The sequence below is a fragment of the Cucurbitaria berberidis genome, assembly GCF_010015615.1.
Source record: "Cucurbitaria berberidis CBS 394.84 unplaced genomic scaffold K460scaffold_1, whole genome shotgun sequence".
Taxonomy (NCBI): domain Eukaryota; kingdom Fungi; phylum Ascomycota; class Dothideomycetes; order Pleosporales; family Cucurbitariaceae; genus Cucurbitaria; species Cucurbitaria berberidis.
In genome coordinates this window covers 6,771,842-6,795,739 of record NW_024468935.1, presented here as the reverse complement: position 1 = coordinate 6,795,739, position 23,898 = coordinate 6,771,842, and the positions used below count along the sequence as shown (strand labels likewise).

The 23,898-nt window shown below is 50.9% G+C and overlaps 11 protein-coding genes across 11 annotated transcripts; 7 read left to right on the top strand and 4 right to left on the bottom strand.

Moving 5' to 3' along the window:
- Window positions 1-337: 337 nt before the first annotated feature.
- Window positions 338-2,094, bottom strand: K460DRAFT_362815 (putative aminotransferase). The gene is made up of 3 exons (XM_040932710.1): window positions 1,115-2,094; window positions 923-1,065; window positions 338-863 (listed from the first exon to the last, which is right to left on the bottom strand). Exons 1-3 carry the CDS (start codon window positions 1,974-1,976, stop codon window positions 417-419), a joined length of 1,452 nt encoding a protein of 483 aa, XP_040794615.1. The 5' UTR covers window positions 1,977-2,094; the 3' UTR covers window positions 338-416.
- A 257-nt stretch (window positions 2,095-2,351) lies between these two features.
- K460DRAFT_413528 (uncharacterized protein) lies at window positions 2,352-3,951 on the top strand. Its single transcript, XM_040937618.1, has 4 exons — window positions 2,352-2,815; window positions 2,868-2,975; window positions 3,029-3,420; window positions 3,479-3,951. The coding sequence occupies exons 1-4, from the start codon at window positions 2,609-2,611 to the stop codon at window positions 3,909-3,911; spliced, it is 1,140 nt and encodes a 379-aa protein (XP_040794614.1). The 5' UTR covers window positions 2,352-2,608; the 3' UTR covers window positions 3,912-3,951.
- A 334-nt stretch (window positions 3,952-4,285) lies between these two features.
- Window positions 4,286-6,425, top strand: K460DRAFT_383297 (uncharacterized protein). Its single transcript, XM_040935444.1, has 2 exons — window positions 4,286-4,490; window positions 4,546-6,425. The coding sequence occupies exons 1-2, from the start codon at window positions 4,417-4,419 to the stop codon at window positions 6,011-6,013; spliced, it is 1,542 nt and encodes a 513-aa protein (XP_040794613.1). The 5' UTR covers window positions 4,286-4,416; the 3' UTR covers window positions 6,014-6,425.
- A 774-nt stretch (window positions 6,426-7,199) lies between these two features.
- Window positions 7,200-8,940, top strand: K460DRAFT_273920 (MFS general substrate transporter; the record flags this gene model as incomplete). The annotated part of the gene is made up of 2 exons (XM_040927916.1): window positions 7,200-7,421; window positions 7,474-8,940. 2 exons carry the CDS (start codon window positions 7,200-7,202, stop codon window positions 8,938-8,940), a joined length of 1,689 nt encoding a protein of 562 aa, XP_040794612.1.
- A 162-nt stretch (window positions 8,941-9,102) lies between these two features.
- Window positions 9,103-9,973, bottom strand: K460DRAFT_325576 (NAD(P)-binding protein; the record flags this gene model as incomplete). Its single annotated transcript, XM_040930598.1, has 2 exons — window positions 9,103-9,460; window positions 9,567-9,973. The coding sequence occupies 2 exons, from the start codon at window positions 9,971-9,973 to the stop codon at window positions 9,103-9,105; spliced, it is 765 nt and encodes a 254-aa protein (XP_040794611.1).
- A 335-nt stretch (window positions 9,974-10,308) lies between these two features.
- On the top strand, window positions 10,309-11,151 carry K460DRAFT_383294 (uncharacterized protein; the record flags this gene model as incomplete). The annotated part of the gene is made up of 3 exons (XM_040935443.1): window positions 10,309-10,371; window positions 10,425-10,913; window positions 10,960-11,151. 3 exons carry the CDS (start codon window positions 10,309-10,311, stop codon window positions 11,149-11,151), a joined length of 744 nt encoding a protein of 247 aa, XP_040794610.1.
- Window positions 11,152-11,422: 271 nt separating this feature from the next.
- On the bottom strand, window positions 11,423-12,371 carry K460DRAFT_362811 (uncharacterized protein; the record flags this gene model as incomplete). Its single annotated transcript, XM_040932709.1, has 1 exon — window positions 11,423-12,371. The coding sequence occupies one exon, from the start codon at window positions 12,366-12,368 to the stop codon at window positions 11,502-11,504; it is 867 nt and encodes a 288-aa protein (XP_040794609.1). The 3' UTR covers window positions 11,423-11,501.
- Window positions 12,372-12,526: 155 nt separating this feature from the next.
- On the top strand, window positions 12,527-13,589 carry K460DRAFT_362810 (uncharacterized protein). Its single transcript, XM_040932708.1, has 2 exons — window positions 12,527-12,981; window positions 13,072-13,589. Exons 1-2 carry the CDS (start codon window positions 12,732-12,734, stop codon window positions 13,302-13,304), a joined length of 483 nt encoding a protein of 160 aa, XP_040794608.1. The 5' UTR covers window positions 12,527-12,731; the 3' UTR covers window positions 13,305-13,589.
- Window positions 13,324-14,923, bottom strand: K460DRAFT_424982 (uncharacterized protein; the record flags this gene model as incomplete). Its single annotated transcript, XM_040938224.1, has 5 exons — window positions 13,324-13,728; window positions 13,789-14,134; window positions 14,185-14,233; window positions 14,288-14,460; window positions 14,510-14,923. The coding sequence occupies 5 exons, from the start codon at window positions 14,921-14,923 to the stop codon at window positions 13,676-13,678; spliced, it is 1,035 nt and encodes a 344-aa protein (XP_040794607.1). The 3' UTR covers window positions 13,324-13,675.
- Window positions 14,924-18,517: 3,594 nt separating this feature from the next.
- Window positions 18,518-20,028, top strand: K460DRAFT_272458 (uncharacterized protein; the record flags this gene model as incomplete). The annotated part of the gene is made up of 3 exons (XM_040927803.1): window positions 18,518-18,703; window positions 18,794-19,235; window positions 19,295-20,028. 3 exons carry the CDS (start codon window positions 18,518-18,520, stop codon window positions 20,026-20,028), a joined length of 1,362 nt encoding a protein of 453 aa, XP_040794606.1.
- Window positions 20,029-21,117: 1,089 nt separating this feature from the next.
- On the top strand, window positions 21,118-23,787 carry K460DRAFT_269703 (uncharacterized protein; the record flags this gene model as incomplete). The annotated part of the gene is made up of 2 exons (XM_040927593.1): window positions 21,118-21,722; window positions 22,302-23,787. The coding sequence occupies 2 exons, from the start codon at window positions 21,118-21,120 to the stop codon at window positions 23,785-23,787; spliced, it is 2,091 nt and encodes a 696-aa protein (XP_040794605.1).
- Window positions 23,788-23,898: the final 111 nt, after the last annotated feature.

Genomic DNA, 23,898 nt, shown 5'->3' with positions numbered 1-23,898 from the left:
GATAAACTGTCAGCCGCCCCCAATCTCTACGCCATTTTCCCTCGCCACTTTACCCGCCGAGGTTACTAGTACATTGCCCAAATCAGGATCATCCGGATTCTAAAAACGTACCAATCTCGTTTCTTATGCAGTCCCCGGGACTCCCTCCCAAGGATTAGCATGCTATCTGCTGGCAAGATTTGCGCGATAGATAGTGTTGCCTAGTGTTGCCTATGTGATCAAACGCTCTGAGCGAACTATTTCATTAAACCAAACAAGCCTAGCAGGCTCTTGAGCTTACTCAGCTTACCCCACCTCGGAACGAACCTTGCCAACAATCTCCGCAAGTCTACGAATATGTGCGTATCATTCATGCAGAGTTACAGAGTGGAAGTCTTGCATGTGTCACAGATCATCTTGCATCGGAAGATTACGTACTACACCATCCCGAATCCTTTCAGCCCTTCCCGCTTCATCCATGCATAGACTTCTCTGGCTGCTTTCGTTACCTTCTGCTCTGCCATCCCGTCCTCAATAGCCATGATCTCTTCCAACCAAGCGAATATTTGGTCTACCAGGCCTATCACCTGTGCAGCCGTATTTTTCGCGTGAAACGTAACTCTAAGTCGGCTCTCGCCGCTGGGTACTATTGGTTGCTTAACTGGAAGGACGAAAAACGAGGCAGAAAGGAGATGCATGTAGATCCAATAAGTATACTTCTGACGAGTCCAGATAGTGACGATATGAGTAAGAAATGGGCGTTCTTCCCAGCCGGTGGCCAGTGGTACGGAGAGAATACCCCTTTTTTGAGCTGTTGGCCACAGCGGGTGCGTGGTCAACGATTCGAAGAAGGTCCGAGCAAGAAATTGTATGCTCTCTTGTCCCTGGATTGAATGTCAGTGTTCAGAACCAAAGTGCCATTGTCAGCAATTTGCTTGCTTGCCTTTAGTGCTTCTGGAGTACCAAGCAGCCTATGCCCAGCCCGAATTGCTGCGACAAATGGGAACGGTGGCGATGCGGAATATATTGTAGGGCGAGCAAAATTGATGAGCGCGGACTTGATCAGCTCGTTACTGAGTATGATTCCTATGGATTCACATCAGTTCGGGTCGTAGTAGTGAATATGAACATCTACCTCCGCAGGCGCCCATTGCCTTGGAATAAGTGTGTAGCCGCACCGCGACATCTGTCTCCAAACCGAGCTCGCATACAAGGCCTGTACCGTTCGGTCCAATCAGCCCAGCGCTGTGTGTTTCGTCTACTACGAACTGAATATTTCCAAGACCTTGGGAAACTTCGTCTGCTACTTCAACAAGTTCAAGTAAGGGGCAAACATCGCCCTCCATGCTATACACAGATTCGACTGCTACAAGTATAGAACGTCTGCCCTGTTTGATCAGTGGCTGGGAGTCCAGGATCGAGGCCAATGTGTTGCGGAAAGCTTTGATATCGTTATGTTGGAACTCGGTTCTCTGGATTGCGAGACTACGTTCCATGCCTTCGTGGGTACTGGCATGGACTAAGCTATCGTATACGATAGCATCTCCTGGCCGGGGAAGCGCAGACCAGACCATGACATTGGCGTCAAATGCCGAATTCACAATTAGTCCTTGTTCAGCTCCATGGTAGGCCGCAATTTCCAGCTCAGTTTCCTCGATATACGGATAGTTGCCCTCCATGACCCTTGAACCACCGGCAGCGACGCTGAAATCAGGGTAGCGGCTTAGTTCGTCGAGGAAGCTTGAACGAATCAAACCGGTTGTATTCCAGGAGAGGTAGTCATTAGAGCAAAAATCGACGGCATTGTTTGTTTGCCAGTTATTATTAACGATGGAGAACAAACTTTGGGTGGCGCGGCGCCCGTCGAGCGCTTCTTCAACGTTGCGGTAGAAGGCTGGGAGATTCTGAGCCACACTGGGCTGGATTCGCTGGGACTTGATTTGTTTGACAAGCGATCCATTTGGAGAAAGAATTGCTTCTTCGTTGCTGTGATCCATGGTGTCGCGCTGTATCGTGATAATGACACCAGCATACTCGGTAGGATACTACAGAAAACGGCATTACAGTCCGTGCCCAAGAAACACGTTTGTGGCGTGAGCACGGTTCAGAAGATTGGGAAAACTGGCACATTGTCTGGAGCGAGGCAGATCGATCGTCGTTTTGAATGCCTGCAGCCTTAGCCGTTGCCGCCGGGTGGGGCGCTAAAGAGAGTATTCGCCCCGAACTATGTGACACGAACGGGGACTATCTCATTGGCTCATGCAATTCGTCCCACAATTCTATTTTGATGAACGCCGCATTCCCTGTACCAATACACCCCACTCACTGTCATACCAATAGGTGTTGAAGTTCCATTCAGATAACCCGGGTACAATTTATGTACAACCGGCCATGGGTGACGCTGTGCGCATGACATCTGCAGCAACTGCAGAATCTCACCCCCCTTCGCTTCGCCACTTTTTCAAATTCCGCTTGATGACTTTCCATACATATCGCTTACCTCTCACACGATGCAGCTGGCACGTCTCTGCAAGTCGATTATCACATCGTCCCAAGTCTTTTCTCCCTGTTATTTGGACCCAGCTAGGATCTACAAATCATAATATCGACTGAAGGTCAGGCCGTGATTATGGAAGCGATCCTCGAAGGACCTGCACTGAATCCGCCACCTGGAGTGGTGCCCAACTTCGCTTATCCCGGTGGCAGTCAGTCGATTGGGTACGGCATCGTCATCGCCAGTTCCATCATCTCCACCATAGCAGTTCTAGCACGTTTAGTGAGCAGCACTATTGCCAAGAAGTTTGTTCTCGAGGATGCATTGATGGCGATTGCATTAGTAAGTAACTAGCCTCGGTACTATGACAGCTTGCGTGCTGAACAATTTGCAGGGCATTTTTGCAGGAAATCAATACATCACTTACGATCTCAGTATCTACCCAGGAGTTTGGGCCCATCAATGGAATATTCAGAACAGATTCTTCATCCACTTCCTTTATGTGAATACTCTTTCTGTCCTTTGTCATCTGATACTGGTACTGACGTTGCGCAGAATATTCATTTAGGCGCCGTGTATTACGGTCCTATAGCAATGTGCATCAAAGTGGCCATCCTTGTCAACTGGCTACGTATCTTCGTGCCCACGGGTGTACGCAATGCCACGTTCTGGATGATGCATATCCTAATCTGGGTTAATGTCGTCTTTTATACCATTACGACCTTCACTGAGATCTTTCGCTGCTGGCCGCGAGAGAAGATCTGGAACCCCTGGTTTGAAGGGGGTAGCTGCCCGATTGACGTAGAGACACAGAACATCGCAACTAGTGTTCTGAATTTCATTTCCGACACGACCATTCTCGCGATGCCTCAGTGGATCATCTGGAATCTGCACCTGTCTCGGAAGCGTAAATGGGGCATATCATTACTCTTCGGTATCGGAGTCGGGTTCGTACACTACCTCCCACTCACTCCAAAACTTATGCTAACATGGTGTCGTGCAAAGTGCTTGGACCTTTGGCGTGGTTCGCACGGTATACTTTGTCAAGTTACTCAGTTCCGAAGATGTGACCTATCAGATGTCTGGCGTTGCTATATGGACGATTTGGGAAGTAACAACCGGATTCCTGATCATGGGCATTCCTGCTTTCCCTAGAGTTGCCAAGAGCTTGCCCATACCTGAGTCGGTCAGTTCGTTCTTTCGCTCGTTGTCAGGTTATAGCGGGCGAAGTAGGTCACAAGCAAGTAAACCCAAGTGGCAGGTCATGTACAAGCCAAAATCTCGACGACGTCGCAGCCTTTGGGAAATCAGCGAGCTAAATACGCATGACTTGGTTACAGAAAGCAGTGCTGGCGACGACGGTAGTACCATCAGCCCTACACATGCAGAGATGGTGGAAACGGGATCCACTGAACCCAGCCAACTACAGACTGTCTGAGAGATTCACGTAGTATCCTTCTATCAAATTTGTCAACAAGAACTTGCATACCTCTCGCGTCTTATCGTTTAAAGGAGGGCATGCCTAAATCTGCTAAATTTCCTCTTCCTAGCTTGTGTAGCCGACGACGCCAATCAGGTGGGCGGCTGGCACATGCTGTGAATCAATATTCAGAAGGGTAGCTACATAAAGAAGGCACAAAGTCCCGAGTCCGATCCCTAACTATTATCATGGCCATACGCGACGCATGAATTGACAAGAAAGCAAGCTTGAAAGTGTAATACAGAGCTAGGCCTAATTTAGCCGCGAGGAGGCGCTAAGGCCTTAAACTGGCCTCTCACCCTTGACCTGAGAGACTCCCAGGCTAACCCGCTCGTGATTTCCACCTCCGCGCCGCAAAATCAACAAACAACTTTTCCTACACATCTAACATCCACGCTACAAGCTACAAAATCGCTCGGTGTGCGTATCGTTCTTCTGGGCATCTTTCACAACGAAAGCTATCATGATCAACTACCTTCGTGGGGGTCGCGTCACCAGCAATGTTGCGAGCACTAGACTTCGCGGTATGGGCTGCCAGTAGGTCCCTACCAATATGCAGCGATCATAAAAAGCGCCTTCTAATACAGCGCAGTGAGGCTTACCAGCTAGCCATGCATACACTTGACCAGTATCGAGGCACAGTGGTAGCCTGCCGCTACTGCCCGCCACTTGGTTTAACCCACCCTGACTCCCTCACGAAACTCAAAGCCGAATTTCATGATGCCATCGCACGCGTTGTCCTCGCCCAGCCTCATCTACAAGTCGGCATCACAGACGAAAATTCCAAGGACCCTGCCTTTGTTCGCCTTCCTCGCCTTGACCTGCGCGATCATGTTATCTGGACCTCACTTGACACCTCCAATCATCTTGAGTCGCTGTACCTACAGTCTATGCAAGATCAGCTTGACTCCAGGTATGATCATCTCTCAACCCAGCCTGGCTGGCGAGTAGTCATAATACATGAGGTTGGGGCAGAGTCTATGGAGGTGTTGTACGTCTGGAACCATCCACATCATGACGGAATGAGCGGGAAGATATTCCATCAAAACTTGCTCCGGAATCTCAACGAAAACTTCACTCAAAACAGGGAGCCCATACTCAAGGTTTCCGAGGACTCGAACAGTTGGGTCCTTGAGCTCCCCGATCCTTTTGACAAATTGCCCCCAAATCCTGAGGTTCTGTCTTCGTGGCCTATGACACCAGTATTCCTGTTGAAATGTCTCTGGAATGAGTTGAAACCAACATCGATTTTCCCACCAGGCAATACGCACGCGAGATGGGCTCCAATTCAAACCTCCCCCTTCACAACGAGATTTCGCAACTTCACGGTTAGCAATAACATTGTCGCAAAAGTAGTCGCTGCTAGCAGATTACACCACACCACTCTCACTGGCCTTGTCCAGGCCCTCGTGCTGGTATCTCTCACATCCGCGCTTGAGAACATGAACGGCTTTGCAAGCAGAACTCCTTACGACCTGCGGCAGATCTTGCCATCAAACACCCCCCAGTACCCTTGGTTACAGCCGAAAGAATCGATGTGTAATTATGTGTCGGTTGTAGATCATGAGTTCGACGCCAAGTTAGTTGCGACGATCCGTTCTAAAATGGCGGCCACGGCCTCGGACACAGGCCTGTCTACTGACTTGATGGACATAATCTGGTCCGTCTCGGCCCGAGTAAGACGAGAGATCCAAGCTAGACTTGATTCGGGCGTATGGGACGACATGATAGGCATCATGAAATTCGTCTCAGACTGGCGAACCCAGCAGCAGAGCGAGACACACAAGATGAGATACTTGTCTTGGCTCGTGACCAACCTCGGCGTCCTCGATGGGGGAATTGATGGCCCACAAAGACAAGAGGCAGGCTGGTCGTTACGTCGAGCGGAGTTGATTCTGAGCACAGAAGTACCTTCGGCTGCCTTGTCCGTGTCGATCATGACAGTAAAGGGTGGAGAGATGTGTGTCACGTGTAGTTGGCAAGACTGTGTGGTTGATTCAGACCTTGGCGAGCGTTTAATGGGCGATCTGGAACGGTGGCTGAATGAAATTGGCTCTTAGGTGTTATGCAAAAGCCCTCGGCTTCTGGTAAGGGTAAGAGTCTCGCGGTACCTATACCAACCTAATCATCTTAGTGTATCAACCCATTTCCCTCTTCGGGAAACCATGAAGCTACCCGGCTCTCACATCAGCACCCCAAGTTTGCGCCTTGTATTATCTTGTGCTTCAAAACATCGCCTAGATTCGCCAGTTGTGCGACGTACATCATATCCACTACCACAGCCTCCGCCTATTGCTCCGTACGGAAGAATTCCGAATTGGCCATAGTTTGATGCTTTTAGCGCTGCGGTACACCGTTACAACGCCTTCCTCACAGATGTATGCTTCCTAATTCGCCAGCCTTGGCGGTGCCACCCGGGAGGGGCGCAGCGTGTTCCAGGGTATTCCAGGATTAAACAGCGGCAGGATAAGTAGGGTCTTGGCAAGATGACTTCTTATACTGCGGCGTGGGGAATGAGAAGAATAAATTGTAAGCTCAGAGAGCTCTCTGCAAATTGTGGGGAATGTGTTGATCGATTTTGCAGGGAATAAACGGCCGGATCATAGGGACACGCCCGCCCGTGCGAAGTCAGCCCCGCCCCGCATCTACAGTGTGGCACGGCACGGGCTTCAAGGCTCCGCATTCTTTCTTCATCGTCAGCCGGTATGTAGGTTACCTCGCCGTCTGACTGCATTATCGATGGCTAGACATGCTATTAGTCGATCAATATTGACTATTAATTAACGAATTGATTGATCGTCGGCGGCAAGTCTGCCAATGGTATAGTATGATACATAGAGAGAGGCTGGGAGGGCTGACTGCATGCGACCCACAAAAAGATGCTATCGGTGAGCAGTGATGCTGTGTACGCCTCAGCCTTTGATGGCCCCGACGAGCACGGTAGTTTCACCGGCTTTTCAGGGGGTTGGAATCCTTGGCCGTTATCGTGATACAAGGCTATCTGATCCACGTATGCCATAGTAACACTGGAGGGGGCTATGATGACCGTATTGTCGGGACAGCCATCAGTCTGCCGCCGCCAATGCCCCTGTGCGGCTTTGATTGGTGAGCCTGCGCTACAGTAGGACCCCCTTGCGAAAAACACATTCATTCCACTCGGAACAAAAAATCCTTCGTCGCTGATAAACTTCTGCTGCGATTTTTCGCGAAGACGCTAAAATTCCTGCTCGTCAACCTCATCGCGAAATGGAGAATCTTGAAAACGGGAAACAGGAAGCCTGGACGTCTGCAGATCTCCCTCCTACCAAGAACCGCGATGATGAGCCAGGCACGCATAGCCAAATCGAGAATCATGATTCTGCATCCCGGCCTGGGAAGCCGCTCGCATTTCACATGTCCTTCATCGCCCTTCTGATCATGGGTTTCATTTGCGCCTTAGATGCTACTGTGCTCGGTGTCGCGATACCTGTAAGTTGCCGCTTCCAACCCGATTTTTGCTTTTATACTTACGATAGCCAAGTCTATAGTATACGAACTTGACGGAACGACTCTTGAGGGATTCTGGGCCAGTATCTCGTTCTTACTGGCCGTCGTCATTGTCCAGCCGCTATACACCAATATATCCAATGTCATGGGCCGTATGATGCCCCTGTATACCTCGTACTTCTTTTTCATTGCTGGCTCCATCGTCTTCGCCTTGAGTCGGAATATGACTACTCTGATTGCGGGGAGGGTCCTTGAGGGCCTTGGTGCTGGCGGCCTGGACGTGCTCAATGAAATCATCCTGGCGGATATCACAACCTTAAAGGAACGACCAATGTACCTTGGCTACTTCGCTATTCCCATGCTGGGAGGCACCGTTCTTGGTCCAATCCTTGGTGGTGTGTTCAGTCAGTATGTCACCTGGAGGTGGATCGGTTGGATCAATCTACCATTATCCGCTATCGGGCTCGTTTTGTCAATCTTCTTCCTGAAGCTGAAGGCTATAGACCAACCAATGCGGGAGAAAATGCGTCGTCTTGACTGGGGTGGAATCGTCCTCTTCACGACTGGCTGTACTTTGTTTGCTTCGCCCGTGGCCTGGGCAGGTGCGATGTTCCCCTGGTCCTCATACAAAACGCTAGTCCCCCTAATATTGGGCGCCGTATTACTGGTTGCATTTGCCTTCTACGAGAGAAGACCCATCGAACCGGTATTTCCCTACCGGATGTTCAGCGATCGGACTGCTGCTTTGACCCTCTTTGCAAGCTTCCTCCACGGTATCGGCAACTACAGTATCACACTGTATATTCCGTTGTTCTTCCAGGCTATCTATCTCGAAGAGCCATTGGCGGCTGCTGTCCTGACTCTCCCTGTTTGCTTTTTAGCCATCGCCACTGCAGTTTTAGCCGCCGTTGCTGTCGAGGTTTTGCGCAAGTACCGCCTTGTGATACTTGTCAGCTGGATTTTCATGGCCGTGGGGGCGGGCATTCTGACTCTGTTAGGGCCTTCCTCTACTCTGGCCGAAAAGGAGTCCTTTCAGGTTGTCCTTGGCATTGGAATTGGCGCTTTCTGGTCTGTTCTGAACCTCCCCTTGCAAGCCAGCATGCAAAACGCCGACGACATGGGCCTTGCAGCTGGAATACTATGCTCTTTCCGTCTCTTCGGAGGGCTCATAGGGCTGTCAATGTCGTCCACCATATTCAACACAATCTTTATTAACAAAATTAAGGCTTTAGGCCCTCTTCCTGGTGAGCTGGCTGCTTTGAGTGATATACGAGAAGCGGTTGGCTTTGTACCACTTTTAAGAAACATTGAAAAATCAGTCGAGGTATTAGATAGCGTAATTGATGCATACAGAATATCTATCTTTGGAGTTTTTTGGATGATTGCCGGTACTTCTGGCGTGGGATTCTTCATCTCATGGTTTATCGAGGACAAGCCGTTGGAAGGGGAAGAGCTAGGGAAACAGCATTTTGAAACAAAGAAACAGGAATCAATTCCATAAGCTACGTATGTACATTAGTGTAGATCCTACCTCTATAACGCAAAATTCTAATGACTAGGTACAGGAGAAATTCGAGTGAGATATTAAAGCACAATGTAACATTAAGCTACTCAGTCTTATCCTTATTAGAATATTATCAAGAGTCTTTCTCCTAAAATAAAATTACTTCGACCCGTCAATAATTCCGACTGTTGTCCCACTCCATTGGCTCTCGTAGGTCTCGAGGTCACTAGCAATGAATTCTGCGTTCTGTTCAAGGCTGGTCTCATAGCGTCCCATATTCATGCCGCTCAAAAGCGTCATCCCGATCAAAGGGATGTGCTTTATCCAGGAATCTTTCCATGATGGTGGACTCGCGGCATTTGCAATGAGTTTTCCACGCGAAGAGGTTGTAGGTACATTAAAATGCGAGGACTCGGGGACCATGGTGCCAGGGCATAGCGCAGACCAGTCGACTGTGTTCGATGGGAGAGATTGGAGGAGGCGGAGGTTTTGGCGGTGTTCAAGGTAGATGGGAAGACTGCAGATTTTTAGTATTCTAGATTCGATGAATGTCCGAACAAGTCTGTGTGAAGCAGATCCAGACGAATCATATGAAGTAAGAATGCTATCATGATTGTACTTACTAGTTCGAGAGCATTGATTCTGATCCTGGATAATACAACACTCCCATACCAGCTAAGAACCAAGCTCTCAGCGGTTTCTGTCTGTCCAAACCCGCTTCTCGTACAGCATCCAGGACTGCTCGAAATATTGCAGGCAGTTCACTTCTTCCCCAAGGAAGTATGGCCGCTAAACCAGCGGTATTGACAACTGCATCACAGCTGGATTCCAAAATGGCCTTCTTGATCGAGATTGAATCAGTGGCATCACCCTGAACAACCGTGATCTGGCGGTATACTGACGCTGGAAGGAGAGATTCGAGTTTCTTCGAGGATCGGACGAACGCAACAACGCTGTGGCCATGTGTGAGGAGCGCTGCGACAAGGCGAATGCCCAGATTACCGGTTGCTCCAACAAGAAGAACTTTCATGATTGCTGTTTAGTTGCAATGAGAGATGTGATATTTTCAAGACAAAAAGGTTTCTAGTTCGCGTTTATGTATCTATGTAGGCTAGTTCGGAGTCGAGTTGCGCCGCTTTCATGTGGCGTTCGCGCTTACGTAGTCAAGGATTAGTCGACTGGCACCGTGATTAGTGAGCGCGACGCAAACAAGTTGGTAATAGGACTTTCCAGCATTCGCTGAACGATAAAAATGTTTCAGTAGTTTTATTGGGCTTATTGGTATTCTATTCACAGTATAAATGTCGCCAACCTCATGCTACTGTGTATTTGGCGTCAGTTTATGAAACTGTTGTACCTGCCAGGATGTCTTCTCAGTGGGCGGATACGCCATATTCTCTAATTAGTACGGATCCCTTCTCAAAAGATGTAAGTCTGTCATATCCGTATTAAGACTTCGCAGCACTTACTGTAACTCACAGTCTACCCACGCGGCATACTATGTTGCAACGCAGATCGCACTTGCCCACAATGGCATTCTCCGAGGGTTGAACTCCATCTACCTTCAAGCACCGCACATGCCGCGCGAAGACCTGGACACGATTCGAGACTTTCTGACATATTGCCAGTGCTGGTGTGAATCCATGCACCACCACCACGATGCCGAAGAGGCGATTTTCTTCCCCAGCATAGAGCAAATTACGGATGTCCAAGAAGTCATGGAGCGCAATGTAGAGCAACACCGAGCTTTCACGCCAGGATTTGATCTGTTCCAGGAGTACGCTCGGACCTGTCTCCCACAAGACTATAACGGACAGAAGATTAGGAGCCTTATCGAAGACTTTGCAGAGCCATTGACTCAACATTTGCATGACGAGATTGAAACTCTACGAGGTCTCGATATTTACGACAGCGGGCATATACGGCAAGCGTATCAGCGGTTCGAAAAGAGCCTAATGGCTACAGATAATGTACGGCGTAAAAGCAACGTCACCAACGTAACTGACTCTGTTTTAGTATCGAATCGGCCCCCTCGTGTTTGGAACCGCAGATAGGAGCTTTAAAGGCGGCATGCATAACATCCCTTCTGTGCCAAGCTTTGTTCCCTATGTTATTCACTACTGGTTTGCAAAACGACATCGTGGCGCTTGGCGGTTCAATCCGTGCACTATGTGGAGGGATCGCAGAGAACTGGCCTTTAGAGAATAATGATGGCTCAAGTATTTTTGGTGTTGCTGCAGGGCTTGGATACGTAGAATTGTCTAAATGATTGAAGAATCAGGGAGGAGACTTACTGTAGTTGTGACATATGTCTTAGGCCCCCAATAGCCCCGCACGCTAGTGTTCAAGTCCATAAAACAAACTTTGCCTAACCGATGTAGCCTCTTCTTTATCTGCAGTATCGCTGGAGCCTCGCATCGCTGTAAGTTTTACTCTAACCAGAGGGCCTGAATAGTCTAATCTTAAGGATATGATTTGCTCTTGAAGGAAGGATACGAGCCGACCGTTGGTGATCCTGTACCATGTCGCTTGAATCAATTGACTACTGCAAACCTAATTTACAATTGTATACTACGTAGAAGCTTATCTTCTACTTCTGTGAGCTCTATCTTCAGCTGATGTAGAAACGCTGTTGTCGTATCCACGTAGGGCGAATTTGTGCCATAACACATGGTGCAAACCTCCAACTCTTTCAACCCATACCTAACCGCCAAATCTAGTCGTCCATGCCTTTGCCATCCTAAAGCAGCATTGTGATACGCCAGCCCTAATGCTTCCCCCACAAGACCCTCCTCCTTCAGCAATCTCACCAACTCCAGTTCCGCCTTGGGCATGGGAGATCTCCATAATTGTTTCCGTCCAACTCGGATTCTTCTCTCTAGCAACACCATGCGCGCTCTGCGCACATCGCTAGGCTCGGCTTCATCACCACATGCTGTGCACGAGCAGACGAATCCGTAGGCGGAAAGTTTTTCGCGCCGTGCACTGAGCGTTTGGTATGGACGCTCGTAGCTGAGATTGATCTGTGTATTTGCAGGTATCGCGACAATGGCGTGTACAGTAATTTGTGATAAGCGTGAATTCCAGGCGAAACTGGCATTAGGGATGCAGGAGTGATTGAAGCGAGCAGCGCGCGGACATATTGAAGTGCGAGACTCGGTTTGCCAGGCGTTGGAGTTGAATATGTCGATTACGCGGGCATCACCTTCTGCTTTGGGGTCGACAACGTGTAGGGTAAGATATTGCTCTTGTTGGGGTTTGGAGAGACGCGAGAAGGCGGAGATAACCAGGGAGTTTGTGCGCGGTTCGCGAACATTGAACAGAGGCGTCTCAGCGAGGATAAGGGTACCAGCAGGAATCAAGGCGGTAGAGAAACAACCCAGGCCTTCGCCAGGGGAGGGGAGAACGGAATAAGAGGCGGTCATAGCGATAGTTTTGTTGTGAAAATCTCACCATATATGATTTAGCTAATTTCTAGCTGTAACCGCGGTTGTCAGAGGGCTGTGCTTTAAATCCTTGGCAAAAGTTACTGCTTTTGACAGGACTTTCTGACAGGTCTAATCTATAGAACCTAGTAGCCTGACGTCACTACTGTAATCATTAAACTGGCTCCTGCCCGTGATTGCGCGTTAGGGCTACTTCCTTATATACGTCGAACTACTTCTCTTGAACCCATTGGAATTCTATACCAACCCACAACCACTTGCGCAATCTCTAGCATCGTGTGACTAGTTTCTCCTTGTCGTTCGTTCCCAAAATCGTGACCTCTCACCCTCAAGCACTTTGCGATGGCATACCACAATGACGCGACTACTACCCGAGACAACCACAGAGACGACCCGTATTGGTCTCGAGATCAAGGCAGGAATTCGCACCCCACCAAGGTGCCAACACAGGATCCGCACGACCCGAAGCCACGCAACCCAAAACGCCGTCAAGATTGCCGTAGCGAGTCGTCTGGCCACCGTCACCTCCGCCTAGAACGCAAACATGACAGACGCGAGAAGGAGCGCGATGCAGTTGTAAATGGCACTGCAGGTATAGTATTTCTGCCTTGTCCCCTCATCTTCTTCCTTATTCGTATACCGTGGCATCATACCCATGTAGCTGACGCGATCTGTGTTGAAGTTCCCCCTCCCAACGCCGGGCCAAATTGGGCCAAGAACCGAGAAGCGGCCTTGATAAAGTATGCAAGGAACACGCGCCGCAGACACAAGAAGCACGAGAAGCGTCAGCGCGCCATGCAGAAGGGCGAGGTGGAAGCGCGCGAGGCTAGCACATCGTCTAGTCAAGACCCGACTCCCACGACCGATACTTCGGCTCGCGAGGACAAGAAAGGAGCCGAGCATGAGAAGCCATGAGCAGCACACTTTGACAAGCGAAAGAAGTACTTGGTATACTATTCTGTATTATAAAGGACAAAACCGGTTGATTCTACACTATTGAGCGTAGTGCAATTGCATTGTTTGGCATCACTTGTACCGCTCTGGGGATCGTGGTGGGTGGTCTGTGGGGTTAGGCGATGAACGTGCGGGGCTTTGCAAGAGAGAGGTGGAGACATAGCAAGGGTCTATGTACATTATGGGGCCACTCTATAGACCTATAAGCAACAATAAGAGCCAAGTACGGCTACGTGCAGAGCCCAAATTACCCTCGCAATACCAGCCCAGTACGTGCAATTCCATGTGTCGATTGACGCACAAAATCTTCGGCGTCGACAAAGTCCTTGGGCTTACGAGCTACTTGTTCTTTTCATATGACCATGTCCAGGAAGCGCAGTGAGCCCTGCGAGACATTCATTAGCAGCCATCCTTTACACGCACATTACACACGGCTGAAACTCACAGTTATCGTCGCCAACATCCTCGACAACCTTCCTCGCAACACTGCAGTTATTCATCTGCTCGATAGTTTGAGTTCTCATCGTCGAACACCTCACGAAGCACTCTTCGTCCATAATCTTCTGCAGTGCGTCGTCTTTCCAACCAAAAACATAGTCACCGTGGTTGCCATAGCCCGTGCTGTCGCCAAAAGAGTAGACGAAGGGTTGGCTGCCGTCTTCGGGCCACAGTGATGCGTCGTTGAATGGCGCGGTCTCATAAATGACTTCGTACATGAGTTGCGGCATACGCACCGGGTGTGAAGCGGGACAAGGGCCTTGTGACTCAAAGGTACCGCTTTCTGTATAGGCCTAGAGGATTCTGATTAGAAAATATTTTGAGGAGGGAGAAGTCTGGTTACCATGTGAGACATATGATCTGGCGAGTCGAGGTTCTTTCCGTCCCAGCACCTGAGCCCGTTAGCCAAAACAAAGATCCCTATACGGTGTGCTTGAGATGCCTACGTTGGAAAGCGCAGATTCACCATGATTCCAGACGGGCATGGCTTCTTGGGAAAGTTTTTGGTCTCTGGAAAGCGAGTCCCCATATCTTGCAGGCAAGTGTAAGTAAGCTGTGGGTACCTGTCTGCTTCGGCTTTGGTGGACGCAGTCGGGGTGCCGATAAGCATTCGAAAGCCCTTCAGTAGCGTAAGTAACGTTCTCGTCTCAGGTGAAAAATCATCATACCGGCTGGAAGGCCTTGACTTTAGCCTTCTGCTGATAGTCCGCCAGCTGATTCTGCATGTAGTAGACGGTCATGCCACCATTCTGGCCCTCAAATCCGGAATTGGCCTTTTGCGTAACGCGCTTGTAAGTACCATTCCTAGCGCGGAAGTAGAGTGAGGCCGTCCAGTAGTTGGAGAAGTCATCCGCAGGCTGGCAGGTCGTGCATGTAGAGAGCTTGGCCGGATCATGTTTGGCTGGACTCATGTCGGGAACGAAGGAGTTTCCACCGATGATTTGGTGAAGATGTGCTGAAGGGGCGTTTCCGGGTTCTACCAAAGGATCAAGACGGTCGACGACAAGCTGTGAGCATCCGAAGCGGATGAGGGCGTGGCTTGGGGCGACGAGCGCCAGGGTGGTAACTAACTTCAAATGCATTCTGTAGATGCGTGTTGTAGAGTTGTTTGAGGTTTGGGGATAATGACTTCGAGGTAGAGGACCAAATGCTATTTGATACCTAAAGTATGTTGCTACCTCGAGTTACTTACCGAGTACCAGAGTGGTTGCTGATAAGAGCTATCAAATCGCATTCTGGTACACGTTCACAGCCAATGACTCCCAGTCTTGATTAAGAACTTAGAGGCCACTGGGCTACGTATACCAAGTGTGCAGCCCCACGGGGACTATTATCAGAGTAGTGGAAGTGATACGGTGCGCAGAAAGAAGTGCCGCGATCCGGATCGCCATTCAACCGCATTAAATCAATCTTCACATCCCGACCAGATGGTAGCTTTAAAACGGCCGAAAATGTCGATTAGGCATTGTTTCTACGGGCACCGCTCCTATTCGTCCTGCGCAAAGGATACAGAGCTTTCGTGATTGCCTGTCGTGGGATGCTGAGAGACTTCATCATCTCAACAATACGCAGAGATTGAACAGGGTGTTGATGTGTCAACTTTAAGGGGTGAACATTGACAACGCGAGAATTCTGGACCTCTTGGCTCGACTTACAGACATATGATTAGAACAATGTTCCAAAGCCCAGGGAAATAGAGCAATAGACTTCAGGTTACGGTAGGGAAAGGAAAGAGGGAATACAACAGCGCAGAGTGAGCGAAGTCGTAGTGCAATGACGACGCCTAGCAGTTTCACTGGAGCTGACTGTCTTCCAAAAAGCATAGGGTTGCTAAGCACATATAGACATATCGACCAGGTCGACTTCAGTGAAAGATAGACTAACGCCAAGTGTTTGCAACGTTGTTTTCACGAGGTATCGCGATGCAGGATGCTGTGCTGTGGTTTTGAGCCATGTGAAATCTACGCACGAGTACCACTGGAATAATAACTGAGCATATTAGCCGGGAACAGTCCCCACGGATTGAGCCGCGGATAGATTGGCTTGTGGGGCTCTTACTAGTATCTTTCGGTATATGCCAGGCCTAGGAATTTCACTTCTAGAGGGCGTTCAAACGCGACTGAGCGCGTTGAATACCTGCTGTATACTTCTATCTTCATCGACGACCAGTTGTGCTCGACTATGAAACTGCTGCGAAAACAACAAATCCTTTCACACAGCAAGTGCATCCTTGCTATGAACGCACTTGCCTTGAGTCGTTACCAAGCACAAAAGCAGGAGCCCACACTTGAGGTTCGATCTGGCAAGCATCTTAGGATGAAGAACAAACATGCAAGGAAAAGACGGATAGCATGAAGCGGACCACTATTTCGACTAGTTCTCTGCGGAAGACCATAGCAGCGTAGTCAAGGCAAACGGCAAGATAAAGCGGATGTAGCTCCAAGTGGAGTTGGCCTGAAACCGCAAGATACCACTGCGTATGATGGAAGAAATCAACCGACATTGCCCTACGTCGTCGCACACGTGGCTTGAGATGCATGGACAAGCGAGAGACGGTTGAGGTTCGATTGCGCCAATCAGTTACCAAACCGAACTGTTGGGGAGCGCCACCGGCTGGAGGAGCACATTGGTATCTCGCTTGACGACCACCCGCTTTTCAATTTCCCATGTCTACTGTCCTCGTGTGCTGAAACAATGGCGTGCGTAGCACCTACTTATCTTAAGATAGAGCGAGATAGAGAGAGGGGAGAAAGAGGGAGAGAGTACTATAGTATGGAAGCTTGTAGTGAACATGGTCTCTCCACGATACTCTCTATTGCATCGAGACCGTCGCAAAGAATACGGTAGCAAAGAGGCGCGAGCCCACTAGTTCAGAATAACACAGGCATCGCCAGACTCAAGAAGCTGCAGAAGCGGGAAAGGTGCAAATGTGCCAGCACTCTAGACAGGCCGGCACATCTACGTCAGCGGGTGTTCCTGAAGTAGAGGCCAAGATAAGGGTTATTAGGTAGTGGTGTGAGCCGGCCTCGTCAAGCCACGCGCATTCCCCATGTTTGCTGTCAATCTCCCAGTCCGAGCTTCGAGTCCAATCGGAAAGGCAGTGCGCCATGCGCAACACGAAGGCGGGCTGAAGTTAGCTCCAACGACCGGAAGGACGCCGGGCTGTGCGGGGAAATCCAGCTGAGAGTGTAGGCTGAGCGAGAAAACGACAGAGCATTGCATGGCATCTGCCTGTGTGGAGGCGCGCGATGACCAGCTTGGTGTTGAGTCGTATGAGGATGTGATTGTCGATCATGTTGTGCATGCCTCTTCGAAACCATGCAGCGGCCAAGGGTGATCACAGACCCACAGTTCAGTCCGGACCTGGATACGTTGGGCGCTTCTTAGTCCACATGTCGGCGCCCCAGCCATTTCCCGAGCAGAGATGCTGCGAGGACACAACGCTTATGCACAGCACACGTAGCGATTAGTTATGGACACTAGGCAACACTTGTGTAACTACAGCTCGCCTCTAGTCTCTGTGCTTGACATGACGTGACACATTGTAGTTTCCAAACCTTCAAACCTTCAAACTGATGAGAAAAGGGTGATAGCAGAACTTTACTGCGCCCCTAACAACAGGGAGATTGGGAACTGCTCAGGAGCCGGCGAACGGTACCAATAGCGTGGACTACCAAGCCGCACCGCGCTCCATGGTGGACTTGCAGCTCGCTGATTGGGCATGTGGCCTAAATTCACGTTTGTGCAAAGCCGGCACTATGCCTGCAATGCTAGTCGACGATATTTGTGCATAGCGTCGCCTATGCTGGTGGCTGACTGAAAGGACGTCATCTTGCTTCGTGATCGCTTGCGAGCCTTGACAGGTTGTGACAAGTTGACATGGCTGACACAGCTGGCGCTCGCGAAAGACGACCTCTCGTCGACTTGTCGAGTCCACGTTGTCTCAACGATTCCGAAGCAGTATTTGGAACAAGTGCATCGTTAGTCAATATTTACGCAAATTTGCATGGCAGGAGGTGAGCTAGACAGGGGGAGGGAAGCTTGTGCGCGATCGATACGGCTCTTGCTTAGATTGCCGAGGTGTTGTCGGTGATTGTCCGGCCATGTCCAACTCCAGTGTAGCTAGTAGACCACGTCGTCCATCTCTGGTGTAGATGATAGACGATCACAGGCCGCGACGCCGTCGTGCAGCCGGTAGCCGTGTTGAATCCGCTGTTATTCGTCTGAGGCAGCTGCGGGGCGCGCCTTCCGTATCGGCGACGTCGAGCATCCCATGTGCAGCCACGGCGCGGGTTGGCGTCCATGCTATCTTGGCCCGTTTTAGTCGTTGCCGTTGTTGACCTATCTGTTTCCAGAGCGAGGTAGTCAACTGTGCCGTCTCTGCTCATCCAACGTTGCTCGTCGACTGGGTATTTATATTTCTGTGACCCACCCGCCCACGATTTAGTCAGTTCTGCACTTCAGTCCTCTGCTCTCGACCAACACCTACACCTTCCTCGTGTCTTCGCGTGGCACAAGTCTATAGCAACGGCTCCACGCGTAGCTCGTGCGTCTTTGCTACCAGTCCCTCTCACCTTCCTCTTCATCGCACGCTTCTCCACTCAGAAGTGTCGTCATTACCTACACTCCCACGCCCCCATTCTTTCCCAAGCAGCTCACCACACTCTTTCGACAACATGGTCTATCCGATCTCCTATCGCCGTCCTGGGCACGTCTCTCGAGCCTCTTCCACAACCTCCTTGTCGGGTGACAATAAGCGAAAGTCGATCCATGAATCCATCAAGTCCGGCAGTAGTGGCATGTCTCATGGCATCCCGGAGGCATTGTCTTTCGACCGCATCATCGCTGGCGGTGTTTGCCCTGTAAGTACTTTGTAACTGTCAATCTGCGTGTGATGCGTTGATTTCTGGTCCTGGGCCCCAATCTACCTCGTGTACTAACTATTTTTGTAGCCCTGTACTGTTCGCGACTTCATGAACTTCCTCAAATACATCGAGCTGTCTGCCGAGAATCTGCAGTTTTACCTCTGGTTCCGTGACTACAGCAAGCGCTTCGATGAGCTCCCAGCGAGCGAAAAGGTACTCTCACCCGAGTGGACTGGCGAAAACGACAGCCACAGCGAGCAGAAGACTGCTGCGAACCCCGTCAACCCCGTCAACCCCGAGGCGACAGCTCTTTTCAAAGGAACGGATTTTGCAAGCGACCCCAAGGTCAACGAATCAGAAAAGGGCGGCAGCAACCCTTTCTTCACACCTCCCCGCACGCCCACTAGCATTGACAGGCGCGAAGGAGAGTCGCTCGACTCGTACGATGAGAGCATGACTACAGGCAAAGTAAACCACACTCAACGTGCTGCTGGTGCGTTTGAGAATGCTGGCCTCAAATGGAAGCCCTGTGAGTTTCACTGACGTTCTTTTGTCTTTGTCTAGGAATCCAGTACTCATACTCGACAGTGACGATTCAGCCTTACCGCGAGGAAATTAACCGCATCATCTCCATCTACGTGGCCGATGGAGGCTCGCGGCAATTAAACCTTTCGTCCAAAGAACGCAGCGCTTTACTGCATGCTCTCCAGAGCACAACACACCCTTCTGCCTTTCGCCATGTCATGACGACTGTTGAGTGGTCTCTCCGCTGCCAAGCGCACCCCAACTTCATCCGGTGGACTATCTGCAACGGCAACAGGCCTCGAGTTGTCTTTGCCCGTGGTCTGGGTATCGGTGGCATCGTCGCTGGTCTGATCGTCGCCATCATCCTCACAGTTAGCACCGCCAGCCGTGCATGGCGAGTCATCTCCCTGATCGGTTTCTTCATCGGTATCTCGACGTTGATTGCTGCCTGGAAAGGCATGTGTGTTGTCCTTCACGGCATGCATCACCGACATTTGCGACCTTGGGAGCTCTTCACGTCGGATGACGAGCCGCAAGGGTACGACACGAAACTGGATTCAATGGACACACTCAACTCTCATGCCTCGAGCAACTCGTGGGAAGACGAGCCGTGGGTCGCCAAATACGAGAAGCGCAACGTTATCCGTAAGATCTTCGACCGCGAGGTCTGGATCCAAGAGCCTGCCCTCCGCCAGATCCAGGACACGATTTTTCTACAAGCCATCCTCGGCGCCCTTGTCATTTCAGCGATTGCCGTCGGCATTTTCTGCGCGATTCCCAAGGGCAATTACTTCTAAACGCCATCTCGACTTGCGACATGCCAACATTCAAGTTTCTTTCACCACTTTTCGCCTTTGTTTGATTGTTCGATACCCTGTAACATGTACGTAGCCGCGGCGAGTAGTAAAGTATAGGATCATAATAGTGGGGTATATCGGCAGCTGGATGGAACATATGTCCTCTTTACGATTACTTCTTGGTGGGTAATATTCTGTTTTCGATAGTCAGCCGTTCGCGAATCGAAGTCCAATTAAGAACCAAGGCTGTGGCGTGCAATGAAACTGTCGGTGTCACCAGTGTATACGTCCCATGTAGCTGTTTCTACGACCTTCGCAGACATTCAGAAAACTGGCACATAATTTGGAAATCGAATAACTTGGAAATCGAATAACTTGGAGAGCGGAGCTCGGTTACTTGAGAGTCCGCCTTGCCGGTCAGCTTACGTTTGAAAGTGAGAAAGACAACGAGCGTGGGAAGGAGCTGGGAGAAAAGCGAGGGTGGCTTCACCGGGTATGCGGTTCTTTTCTATGCAAGGGTCAGGTTATGGATAGTTTGGAGGTGGCTGTGCAGCGCTCGTATGGCGCATCTAGAAGGCTTTACCGCCATTTCGGAGTCTACCGGCCCCGGAGAGGAGTGAATGAATCAATTCTCAAGCTTCGAGAATCCTAGGAAAGTCAATTTGTTGGTCTTGGTGCCTGTCAAAGCCTTGCTGGATACAGTAGAGCGTGAGATGCAGGAGGAACCGCGACCCACAATCGAACAGCCGCTATGCGTCACCCAGCAGCGCACACATTCAACATGTCGGGAAGGACCTCGCCATGCAATAACCCTCTGCTCCCCTCACACTACATCTCTATCCACTTTAAAAAGCCGCCGTAGTCGTTCGTTTCGAGTTGGATGCCCGCGATAGACAGGCCTCTGTCTCACCTTGCCCGCCCACCTGATCACCCTACATGGCTTACGCCGACTACGACTACGACAACAAATACGATAGCCGCTACCACCAACGCCCGCGGCATGATTCCTATTACCTGCCGTCTCGCGACACAAACGCCTTCTCGAGGCACGAACAGTCCTCGCCCGCCGCCCGCGAGAAGCTAAGAGACATGAGAAGCGGGCCCCCACAATCGCGACGATCCGCTGCACCAGCGCTACCGCACCGCACACGGGCTCGCCAGCAGACATGGCCACCGTCCCCGAGCGTCGAGGATGAGACGGCGATAGTGGACGAGGGCGAGCCGCCAAACAACACGCGGGGCACTGTCGACCAGGAATACCTCCTCGACGAGATTGAGCAACCACCTGTTGCCCACGATGCCTACAACGACCGCGACGACTATGACCGACGCTTCGTCCTCGTTTCCGATCCCAGCACAGAGGATGAAGCCAGGTCGACGCGTGGCGCCCACAGGGACCGTCGACGGAAGAGCTTCGCGGAGCGGGGGAATATGGCGCATATCAAGACCAGTGTTGATGAGCCGCCTGTATTCACTGAGCGAGTCTCTACACCGTATGCCTACACAAAGCCCCAGAAAGAGTCGACTGCTCCATCGCCTGGCGCTTTCCTCCGCTCGCCAGAACCCATAACTCCCACGAAGAGCACCACCCGCACATATGCCCCGAGCCATGACACGTGGGACACGCAGAGAGAGCAGAACGCGAGACCATCAAATCCAAGACCGACCCGCAGTCGGCAAAACTCCTTTTCGAAGTCACGACAGACGGGCAAGGTGGATGTCTTCGACGACTCCGATCTAGAGCCCCAGGATACTACACATCTCCGAACCGAGCGGAAGCCGGCACGCTACAGCTTCGTCAAGAGCGACCTGCAAAGGGAGGACCTTAGGACCAACCTACAAGAGACCCGGCCGAGGCCGGAATCGACGACACGCGGATCTGGACAACACCGACCTCCAACTTTGCGCGGCGGCGACTCGAAAAGCTCGTCCAAGGACAGTTCATACCCTCAGTCCCCGCGGTCTTCGTCGTCCTCCCTGAACAGTGGCAGTAGAGCATCTAGGCCTGCACCTGTGAACATAGGCTACTCTGCAAGCTCTCGCCCGCCTTCTAGACCAAGCTCACCGCTACAAGGGGCACCGTCGCCAAAACTCCCGCCACGGCTTCGTGAATCTCCTCCTAGCTCCCGCCCATCATCTTCGCGAGGCAACAATACTCGGCCGGCTTCTCCGATGACCTTTTCGACCACAGTCCAACCTCCTTCGCCTGGTCGTGTCCCGGTGACTCAAGCCGACTGGCATTCCACTTATCCTCCTGTCACTGCCAATGACAGGTCAAGACCACCGTCCCGATACGGCAGGCACGAAACAATGCCTGTTCCAACGCCACGAATTGACGTACGCAGTCCCTCGCCAGCGAGACCACCTCCAGGTGGCACCTTCTTGCCGTACCCCGTAGACGACAATCCCGCGCATGTCTTCATGCCTCCCGAAGAGTACTATCAATTCGATCATTCGACGATTGTTTCTCCGCGCGAGTTATATCCAGAGTCTCCAAGGGTCTCGTCATCGTCAATCCCCGGCTCACCACGTGTGACAGAGGCCGCATCCCGATCCTCCAAGAAAGTCGCTGCAATGCCTGAATCACCAGTCCGCACGAGGATAGCAAGATCGAATAGCGCTCGCTCGCAAATGAGCCAGGATACTCGTCGAGAGCAGTCAGCCAAAAAGATAGCTGCACTTGATCTGGATAGGCCGCTGTCATCGTGTCCAAGAAGCGAGCTTTCGGCACGCTATGACGACTGGTTCAACCTTCAGGGGTATCCGAACTTCAATGTTTGTCCTACCTGCTACGACGGCGTTTTCGCTGATACGCCCTTTGCCATTCATTTCTCAGAGACTCGACCATATGTGCGGTCGATTGAGCGAGCCTGCGATTTTAGTAGCCCTTGGATGCGGCTCGCGTGGCTTTTGACGATTAAGCAGCGACGTCAATCACTCGACCTACTGTATGCATTGGCTGATATTGCAGGCAAGGATCGGCCGTGTCCGGGCGATCGAGAATTTGGCACAGATCGTTTAGCCTGGTACGGTATTCCTAATCAACGAGATGGTGTGCATGTCGCCAACTTCGCGGTATGTTCCTGCGACAAGAAAATGATTGAGGTTCTATTCCCAAGTATGCGCGGCTACTTCACGATGTTGCCTACCAACTATCAATCCTCTGTTCCCGATAAATTTCTTTGCAGCTTACGCACCAGCTCTCGCCGCTTCCCGAGGTATCTAGATTTGCTTGTCGAACTCGATGCTGAAGCCCAATCCCTCGGTCAGCGGCCCAACATCAATCGGTTCATCCAGCTAGCTCGCGATAATGCATTTAAGGGAGAATGTGCAAAGGATAAATCCTCCACCCGCAAGCCCTGGCACTTTATTCCCTCGCTCCCCGAATTTACCGTCTGCGAAGAATGCTACGACGAGCTCGTTTGGCCGGCGAGTCAGTCCAAATCAGTACCCTCGACCCTCCCACGCCTCTTCAATAAAGCGATTCAACTTGTACCTGGTGAAGAGTCGGATGTCGGATCTAGCTGCTGCCTATATAGCCCGCGCATGCGCCGCATCTGGGACACGAGCGTAAAGGAAGAGGACTTTGCGTATCTCAAGCGCAAAGCTATTGAGCGAAAAAAGATGGAGACGAGGTTGGCGAGAGAGAGGAAGGGTATCGTGAGTTGGCTGCTTAGTGCTGAGAGGGGAAGTAGTCAGTGGGAAAGCGCGAGGAGTGAGCTGAGGGGATTAGAGAAGGAATGGGCTACTTGGGAGTAGGTCATGATGAGGGATGGGCGCATGGAATAAAATTCTTATATCATATCTCTACCTTGTGGTAATGCAGGTTCCGTTACTCTTTAACTTGGAAGCTTATTCGCTATCGTACTG

Coding starts and splice junctions, on each gene's coding strand:
- K460DRAFT_413528 (XM_040937618.1), top strand. CDS start 2,609: ATGGAAGCGATCCTCGAAGGACCTGCACTGAATCCGCCACCTGGAGTG. Junction 2,816..2,867: donor CATTGATGGCGATTGCATTA/GTAAGTAACTAG, acceptor AACAATTTGCAG/GGCATTTTTGCAGGAAATCA. Junction 3,421..3,478: donor CTCTTCGGTATCGGAGTCGG/GTTCGTACACTA, acceptor TGTCGTGCAAAG/TGCTTGGACCTTTGGCGTGG.
- K460DRAFT_362810 (XM_040932708.1), top strand. CDS start 12,732: ATGGCATACCACAATGACGCGACTACTACCCGAGACAACCACAGAGAC. Junction 12,982..13,071: donor AGTTGTAAATGGCACTGCAG/GTATAGTATTTC, acceptor TCTGTGTTGAAG/TTCCCCCTCCCAACGCCGGG.
- K460DRAFT_362815 (XM_040932710.1), bottom strand. CDS start 1,976: ATGGATCACAGCAACGAAGAAGCAATTCTTTCTCCAAATGGATCGCTT. Junction 1,066..1,114: donor GGCAATGGGCGCCTGCGGAG/GTAGATGTTCAT, acceptor GTGAATCCATAG/GAATCATACTCAGTAACGAG. Junction 864..922: donor GTACTCCAGAAGCACTAAAG/GCAAGCAAGCAA, acceptor CATTCAATCCAG/GGACAAGAGAGCATACAATT.
- K460DRAFT_383297 (XM_040935444.1), top strand. CDS start 4,417: ATGATCAACTACCTTCGTGGGGGTCGCGTCACCAGCAATGTTGCGAGC. Junction 4,491..4,545: donor CTTCGCGGTATGGGCTGCCA/GTAGGTCCCTAC, acceptor AATACAGCGCAG/TGAGGCTTACCAGCTAGCCA.